The 8979-nt window shown below is 43.0% G+C and overlaps 1 protein-coding gene across 2 annotated transcripts; it reads left to right on the forward strand.

Annotated features, from left to right (window-relative positions):
* The first annotated feature begins 601 nt into the window (after positions 1-601).
* On the forward strand, positions 602-6489 carry LOC147333194 (uncharacterized). 2 transcript variants are annotated; one of them, XM_086290197.1, is made up of 3 exons: positions 602-734; positions 1160-1418; positions 3468-6489. In XM_086290197.1, exons 2-3 carry the CDS (start codon positions 1223-1225, stop codon positions 4967-4969), a joined length of 1698 nt encoding a protein of 565 aa, XP_086146323.1. In that variant the 5' UTR covers positions 602-734; positions 1160-1222; the 3' UTR covers positions 4970-6489. The 2 variants fall into 2 exon arrangements, with proteins under 2 accessions (XP_086146323.1, XP_086146322.1); XM_086290196.1 differs by lacking the exon at positions 602-734 and having other exon boundaries at positions 1063-1418.
* The last annotated feature ends 2490 nt before the right edge of the window (positions 6490-8979 follow it).

Raw genomic sequence — 8979 nt, forward strand, 5'->3', positions numbered from 1 at the left:
ACACCTCAAAAAAATAAATAATTATAAATCATTTCATGCACATAAAACATGAGCACAGTCCATGAATCAGTGTTTTATTAGAGAAGGCTGCCATCTAGTGGATGGTTGTGTTGCTTTAGTTTGAAAAGAAGTCCAACCGGAAGTATTTAGACTGCAGTTGGAAGTGTTTTACAAGAATAAAATCATTTAGATTACATTTATCTGTATGGTAAGATTGATTGATTAAAAACCAAATTATGTTCAGAGGTGATTCAGAATTATTTCAGAATAAAGTAGATAAAACGTCTCAGTTTAGTATATAAAAGTCTGTGGTCTAAAAAGCAAGTACAATCTTCCAAAATCTAGTATTTACTTTTTGGGTTAATTAAAATGTGTTTTTAGCATTAGAGCAGGGGTGGGCAACTCCAGGCCTTGAGGGCCGGTGTCCTGCGGGTTTTAGATCTAACCCTGGGTCAACACACCTGAATCAAATGATTAGTTCATTACCAGGCCTCTGGAGAACTTCAAGACATGTTGAGGAGCTAATTTAGCCATTTAAATCAGCTGTGTTGGATCAAGGACACATCTAAAACCTGCAGGACACCGGCTCTCGAGGCCTGGAGTTGCCCACCCCTGCATTAGAGAGAGAGAGAGAGAGAGAGCGTCCAGCGCCGATTTGATCCCATTCCAGTCCTGTGAGACTAAAAACGAATAAAGAGAAGCACGCAATTGAAAACCCCTCGAATCACCTCCTGGTAAAACACTGCCACCTGGTTTCACTTGCAGCTAAAACATGTAGAGGGTAATTACAAAAAGTACCTGTAAGGGAGAAAGATTACCTTTTAAAATAGGTTATATAACCTGATTTAAAGGGTAATCTTGGTCCCTACCTGCTGATGTTCATGTTAGGAATGCTTTGGAGTTTGTAAAGCTCTGATGTGCGTCAGAAAGAAGTGAGCTCCCTGTTCTGTCATTTTGGTGTTTATCATAAAAACAAACTTAATTTACCTGTGCAAAATCCAACTAAAACCTGCTTTTATGCAATAATCTCAACAGCTATCAACTTGAAGCTCTTATTTTGAAAAGAAGCCCAGCTAACCGTAATTCTTCCTGTCAGACGAACATAGGCGCCATCTTGACAGTAGTCCTTTAGCACATTGTGCTGCTGTTTTCTCTTCAGAAATCAGCGTCTGAAAACAGAAAGCTCTTGTTTCCACGTCTCTGGCTCATCGGGCTCTCGGTCATGTCCAGCATCCAGCTGCTCAGAGTGCTCGTTAACGAGCGGCTGGCCGCGGCCGCCGACGACATCTTGGAGGCGGTGAAGAAGACCATCGCGGGCTATGAGGAGGAGATCCTGCTGTCCAAACGGGAGATCCGCCGCCAGCGACGGATGCTGCAGAGAGAGTCCAGATCAGAGACGTACGCCGGCAAACACTCAGGTCTGTGAGCTGCCGGCGTGTCTTCAGCCCTTCAGGTTGTCCGCTAACAGGCCGCACTGGAAACAGGCCCATCTGGGGCAGCATGTCTGCCCAGTGGTACCCCATTCAAAAAATCTGCAGATTTAACGTTTCCCATTTAAAAGCAAAGGTCCCAACCTCAATAAAAACACATTCCTTAATTTCAAAGTATGCTTTTGAATTCGGCATAAAAGTTATTGACAAAGCTGCCTCACACTCTGAGCAATAGAAACTTTAAATGACTGATTGAAAGGTGACCGTCAGGGCGCCGAACTTTTCGAAATAAATCGTTTCCGCCTCTGAATTCAAAGATGTTCACCTGACAAAGTCTGGAAGCCTATTTCTGACTAGCGTGACTTGCTTTGTTATTCAATTAACGGCTTTAAGTTTAGATTGACAAACTTTCTTTGGCCTCATTTCAACAGTTCAAAAGACAGTGTTTGCTCATTAAATTCTCTCAAACTATATATATATATATATATATATATATATATATATATTATTCGTTTGTTTGTTACCCAAGCATGACATTTAAGTCTGACAAGTGATTCACCGAGCTGCTCTACAGTCTGAGAAAAATGAACTTTTACGGGCTGGTTTTCATGAAGAGACTGCTGCTGGGACACCAAACTCCACAGACACATTTAGTAAGACAATTTTATTTCTCCACATGCAAATATTACAGTGATCTGCACAAGTCTTGAGCAACACCAATGCTCTTTGTATTGAAACATTTCCAAGCAGAGTCTGTGTAGGTTCTCAGTCAGGGAGTGAAGGTCTCACAGTGGTTTTACCTGAAACCTCTGCTAAAAATGACCCACGCTTCTGTCCACACCTTGACTCATATGATGAGGCACGTGATTAATAAAGAGCACACTTAAGGGACAACTCCCACTAGGCCTTAAATACCTGGGCCTCTCCACCATTTGGTTTTAGAACTGAAGAAACTTCTTGCATGAGCGGTGAAATGTCTTCAACACACTTAAACAAGTCCAGTCGCTTTCTATCCAAGCTCCTTAGAATGTGCAAGTGGTGTTCAGGAATAGCTCTGCAGGGTTCTTGAAGGACATTCAAAGATCTTCCTTGGATATTTCTGACTTTCGTTCTGTTTTCTGTCGGGATGATCCCATACTGTGTCAGTTATGTTGAGGTCCGGGCTCTGGGGAGGCCGATCCGTGACTGATCATAACTGTAGAGCTTCTCGAGGCAACTGTTGTTGTGATTTGGCGCCATATAAATAAAAGTGAATTAAGCTAAACTTAAAACTACCAAGTGTAACTTAACTTTAAGTTAGGGCTTAAAAGCTGAATATTGATACAAAGAGAGGGAACCTCAACAGTCAGACAATCCCCTGTGAGGTGATCGTGGCAAGGATGGGAAGGAAGAAATCCCTTTTAACAGGAAGCGACCTCCAGCATTACCAGGATAAGGGGGGGGGGGGGGGGAGAGAGCATAGAGAGGTGAAACACACTCTATAAGAGAGATCTAAAACCTAAGCACTCATGTGCCCTGAGGTCTAGTGTATTATTGTGAAGTTTGAAGACGATCCATAGAAAACTGGGTAATATGAAGTTTTTACTGATTTTCACATTTGGTGCGACTTTGACCAAATATGCAGCAAAACTAAATCAGCTTGAGCCGTTATTGGTATCAACAATCACACAAAGTTAGAAAATGATATGTTGAAACTCTAGATGCTAGATTACTAAGAGACAGACAAACAGACCTGATTACAGACTCCTCCCCTCCAGGGGGCGGGGACTATGCATAACAAATATTAGGGGAAATCTCTTCATTCTTCCTGTCTGGAAGACAAAATATCAGTTGTCTGATTTTTATTTGTTTGTTTTAAATGTCAGTCTTGAACCATTGATGAACACTTTTGTTTATCTGTCAAATTTGCAGATCAGAATAAAATGTAGCCCTCAGTCAGTTATTTGTGGTGGTATCTGGAGTATAGTTTGTATCATGGCTCTTGATGACATCACTGTTTCCTGAAAGTTTGAACTTTTTTTTTCTCTCTCTCTGCAGACCAGCCGCAGCTCGCGCTGACTGTCTGGGACGAGGACTTCCCTGAGGATCAGCAGCAGGCAGAGGAGCAGTGTGAGCTGGAGTGGAGCCCCGGTCAAGACTTGAAGAATGAAGAATCTCTACAGACGGACAAGAACCAGGAGGAGGACGAGGAGCAGCCACAGCACCCGCTTCAGGAGCTGAGGGAGGAGGAAGAGCAGGCGCTGCAAGAGGTTGAAGGGGAGGAGGATAGCGCCATCGGGTTCATCTTCAAGCATCAGCCCAGCTCTCCGAGCACTAAAGGAGGCGGTGGCGATCCTCTACCCAGCACGTCCACAGAACAGGAGCAGGCGCAGGAAGAAGTGACTGTGGAAGACAATGACGAGGCCTCCTCCAGCTCCTCGACTGTCAACAGCGATGACGAGTGGAGGGCCAGTGTGGATTCTCAGAGCGACGACAGCGACAGAAGCCACGAGTGGAAGCCGAAGAAGAAGAAGGGGCCTCGTGTACCGATGGCGCCGACACTGCACCTGGCCAAAAAACTCAAATCCAGAATCTGCTGTAAAGTGTGCGGGAAAGGCTTCCACGCCAACATCTCTTTGGTGAACCACATGGAGATTCACCCCAAGGACGTCTGTGGCGTGTGCGGGGAACGTTTCGACAGCGAGGAGAGCTTTCACAGTCACGTGAAAACTCACGTGAAAGCGGAGATCTGCAGCGTCTGCGGGAAGTGTTTCGGGACCTCGAGCAACCTGGAGACGCACATGAGGATCCACACGGGGGAGAAACCGTTCCTGTGCAGCGAGTGCGGGAAATCCTTCAACTGCCGTCACAACATGGTGCGACACATCAGGATACACACGGGGGAAAAACCGTACACCTGCACCATCTGTGGGAAATGCTTCAATGACTACTCGACTCTGAAGCGCCACCTGCTGGTTCATATCCGCAAGAAAACCCGCAATCCAGAAAACTCATCGGTTAACGATGACGGCGACAAGGGGCTCAAGACATCGCAGTCAAAAAAGTCCCGGGCTATATGCGAAGTATGCGGGAAAATGTTCCACTCGGTGGTTTCTCTGGTGAATCACGCCAAAAGTCACGCCACAGATGTCTGCGGCGTGTGCGGGATGAATTTTGATTCTGAGGAAAACTTGAAAAGTCACCTGAAGACTCACAAAAGCGGGAAGGTCTGCGAAGTGTGCGGTAAGTGTTTCGACGGGCACGGAAACCTGGAGATGCACATGAGGATTCACACCGGGGAGAAACCGTTTCTGTGCAATGAGTGCGGGAAATCCTTCAACTGCAGACACAACATGTTGCGGCACATCAGGACGCACACGGGGGAGAAACCGTTTCTGTGCAACGTCTGCGGCCGAGGCTTCAGCGACCAAACGAGCCTGAAGCAGCACAGCAGCACGCACACGGGAGTCAAACCGTACCGCTGCGAGGTCTGCGGGAAAGGCTTCCACCGAAAGACGTATGTGAGGCTGCACATGAAGAGCCACACGTCTGGGAAGTGACTGCTGTGTAAATAAAGATTTTGAAAATGAAGATGTTTTTGAATTTTATTGTGAAAAACTGACAGAATTTATATCGTCTTCATGCATCATTGGTCCTGAATATAATGTTGGAAGGAAAATATCCAAAGGTGGCTTATTGTTCCAAAAATAAGGCGGCTGTGACTCCAAACGTTCCAGTAATATTGAGCTCGGCGTGACTCACGGTGAAGGTAAAGACTAAAGGACGACCCACATTGCACCAAAGAAAGGCAGAGAACACATTTCTGACTCGTCCGATGTTTCTAAGGGACAATTTGAATTATTAGACTTTTTTAAATCTCCAACACAGTTTTGTTTTCTTTTTAATCACTTAAAACCCAAAATGTAAAATAATATTAAGTGCCAGAAAATTAAGAGTTTTTGAAAACGGGCAGTCTTTGAACCATTTGACAAATTTCTTTATAAAAATAATTACATTTTATTTTCATATATGACTTTTAATTTGTATCATATTTGTTACATCTGGGGGGAAAAATCACACTGATGATGTAGAAGTCTCAAAAACATCAAATATAATGCACTAGGCATTGAGGGGTTAAAGCCATATTTGGTTATAGCAGCCATAATAGATTCATCAGCTTCATATTTCTATTGACTCCACTAGAGTAGCTCCTGGAGTCTAAGAGAAATAAGGTTTCTCTAAGAGAAACCCAAAATTCTGCATGACGCACCTGAAACTTCCCTGAAAGCTGATTTTCTTCTGGGCGAAGTGTTTTCATTGTGAGAACCGAGCTCACTGTCAGCTGAGACTGAAGAAGTCACTTGGATGAAATGCTTCTTCCCAATGCTCCTTACCTGGATGATTTAGCGTGCATCAAAACGCGTCTCACACGTCTGAGAAAATAACTTGAAATTTTGAATTAGGTGTAAATGTCAAAGAAGTTAATGTTTTTGTTTGTTTTTCAGGGAGGAAACAAAGTTTAAAAATCAAATCCAGCTTTTTAGTTTACACACCAAAGGAGAAATTCTGGTAGTTACGTTGAAAAGCCCCCATAACCCATAACGTGTTTAACGCTTTGTTTCGTTAAATGCTTTTCTGTCATTATTCCAACTTCACCCACATATAGGTCGAGCATCAAACGCTAACATCCTGCTATAACGCTATCGCAGAATATAACAAAAGTTTGCTCTCAGACATTTTATCCTATTACACGGGCGGCCTCGTGGTCTAACTTTGTACTTCAAGCCCCAAACAAACGACAACAATGTAACGTTTTATTGTTTAGTACACATGCAGGCGGTTACATGATGTAAATCTGTGTGCTTCACATCGTGCCTCTGACGGACTGATAATGTGCAGCAGTTTGGAGTCACGACTTCAGATATTCAGTTAATGTCGAGCTGCTAACTCGAGTTGGTCAAAGCTGTTTGCTGAGAGATGCCTTCTGTATTTTGATGGAGACTAATTTTTAGATTTTGTTGGGGGTTTTTTTTTTTAATCTTTTGCTCAAATTTTCTTAATAAACTCTGAGTCAACTTTGGTTGTTTCTTTGCTTATTTCTCCACAGTGCACAGATGACCAAAGAACTACAGCGAGTTTAAGAAAATGTGATTAAAACCAGTATTTTTCTTTTTTTTTTTAATTGGGCTTTATAGAATTACGCTGGCATGTGGTTCGCACTTTTGCCTCACAGCAAGAAGACCCTGGGTGGAGCAGGAGGTGGGGTGCATCTTGACCCTGGACTGGATAAGTGGAAGAGGATGGATGGATAATTACAGGGGTCTTCTTTATTCTGCTCAGCTTGGCTGGTTAGCTTTTAGCAGTGCTGAATAAATAACTTATAACACATATATAACATAAATAAACATTAATACACTTAGCTAAAATCTCTTGTATATGTTTTTTTTAAATTATTTTATTTAATCCTAATTATTCTTTATTTTTATGAACTGGTAAAGCCCCAAAAGCTTACAAACAAACAAACTCTTACTGGTAGCTTTCGTGTTCATGTTAATTGTGTAAATGCTGTGAGCTACTCACAATGTTGAGTTCCTGTTTCTCTTTATTCTTTATTATTCTAGTTTGATTTTAATTCAATTAGATTTTATATGTAATTACTTAAATGGCACATTGTAAGTGAACAAAAATAGCAATTACTGCTACTTCATTAAGCTAGCCTGATTAACCTTTAAGCAGTTACAGTGGGGCAAAAAAGTATTTAGTCAGCCACCGATTGTGCAAGTTCCCCCACTTAAAATGATGACAGAGGTCAGTAATTTGCACCAGAGGTACACTTCAACTGTGAGAGACAGAATGTGAAAAAAAAAATCCATGAATCCACATGGTAGGATTTGTAAAGAATTTATTCGTAAATCAGGGTGGAAAATAAGTATTTGGTCAATAACAAAAATACAACTCAATACTTTGTAACATAACCTTTGTTGGCAATAACAGAGGTCAAACGTTTACTATAGGTCTTTACCAGGTTTGCACACACAGTAGCTGGTATTTTGGCCCATTCCTCCATGCAGATCTTCTCGAGAGCAGTGATGTTTTGGGGCTGTCGCCGAGCAACACGGACTTTCAACTCCCGCCACAGATTTTCTATGGGGTTGAGGTCTGGAGACTGGCTAGGCCACTCCAGGACTTTCAAATGCTTCTTACGGAGCCCCTCTTTTGTTGCCCGGGCGGTGTGTTTTGGATCATTGTCATGTTGGAAGACCCAGCCTCGTTTCATCTTCAAAGTTCTCACTGATGGAAGGAGGTTTTGGCTCAAAATCTCACGATACATGGCCCCATTCATTCTGTCCTTAACACGGATCAGTCGTCCTGTCCCCTTGGCAGAAAAACAGCCCCATAGCATGATGTTTCCACCCCCATGCTTCACAGTAGGTATGGTGTTCTTGGGATGCAACTCAGTATTCTTCTTCCTCCAAACACGACGAGTTGAGTTTATACCAAAAAGTTCTACTTTGGTTTCATCTGACCACATGACATTCTCCCAATCCTCTGCTGTATCATCCATGTGCTCTCTGGCAAACTTCAGACGGGCCTGGACATGCACTGGCTTCAGCAGCGGAACACGTCTGGCACTGCGGGATTTGATTCCCTGCCGTTGTAGTGTGTTACTGATGGTGACCTTTGTTACTTTGGTCCCAGCTCTCTGCAGGTCATTCACCAGGTCCCCCCGTGTGGTTCTGGGATCTTTGCTCACCGTTCTCATGATCATTTTGACCCCACGGGATGAGATCTTGCGTGGAGCCCCAGATCGAGGGAGATTATCAGTGGTCTTGTATGTCTTCCATTTTCTGATGATTGCTCCCACAGTTGATTTTTTCACACCAAGCTGCTTGCCTATTGTAGATTCACTCTTCCCAGTCTGGTGCAGGTCTACAATACTTTTCCTGGTGTCCTTCCAAAGCTCTTTGGTCTTGGCCATGGCGGAGTTTGGAGTCTGACTGTTTGAGGCTGTGGACAGGTGTCTTTTATACAGATGATGAGTTCAAACAGGTGCCATTCATACAGGTAACGAGTGGGGGACAGAAAAGCTTCTTACAGAAGACGTTACAGGTCTGAGAGAGCCAGAGATTTTCCTTGTTTGAGGTGACCAAATACTTATTTTCCACCTCTGTCATCATTTTAAGTGGGGGAACTTGCACAATCGGTGGCTGACTAAATACTTTTTTGCCCCACTGTATACACAGTATAAAGCATCGTGTCAGTGCAATTTCAATAAAGGAGTTTCATTCTAACCAATGCCCGCTGGTGGCTACATTTTTTTTATGAACCAGGCAAACTGTTTTATTTTGATCTGGATGGACAGATTTTGCAAATTAAATTTGACAAAAAAAAATCCTACGTACGTGCAGATGTAACTCTAGTGTTTTTTTAGAGAACTGCTCAATTTTTCAGATTTCTGCCTGTTAGATGAGACGATGATGACACAGAGTCCAAACAATGGGAACAACAATAGAAATCAAAGCAGTGAAGCAAAAGTGCACAAACTTCATCACTGATGACTCATGTGTCA

The sequence above is a fragment of the Aulonocara sp. 'chitande type north' Nkhata Bay genome, linkage group LG4 (assembly GCF_057382095.1).
Source record: "Aulonocara sp. 'chitande type north' Nkhata Bay isolate Kocher_YH1m ecotype deep benthic linkage group LG4, A_spYH_male_GT1.1, whole genome shotgun sequence".
In the NCBI taxonomy this organism is placed as follows: domain Eukaryota; kingdom Metazoa; phylum Chordata; class Actinopteri; order Cichliformes; family Cichlidae; genus Aulonocara; species Aulonocara sp. 'chitande type north' Nkhata Bay.

What these genes read in the sequence shown, in the direction of transcription:
- LOC147333194 (XM_086290197.1), top strand. Translation starts at nt 1,223, where the DNA reads ATGTCCAGCATCCAGCTGCTCAGAGTGCTCGTTAACGAGCGGCTGGCC. An exon ending in GTACGCCGGCAAACACTCAG is followed by an intron (nt 1,419 to 3,467) that starts GTCTGTGAGCTG and finishes CTCTCTCTGCAG; the next exon opens with ACCAGCCGCAGCTCGCGCTG.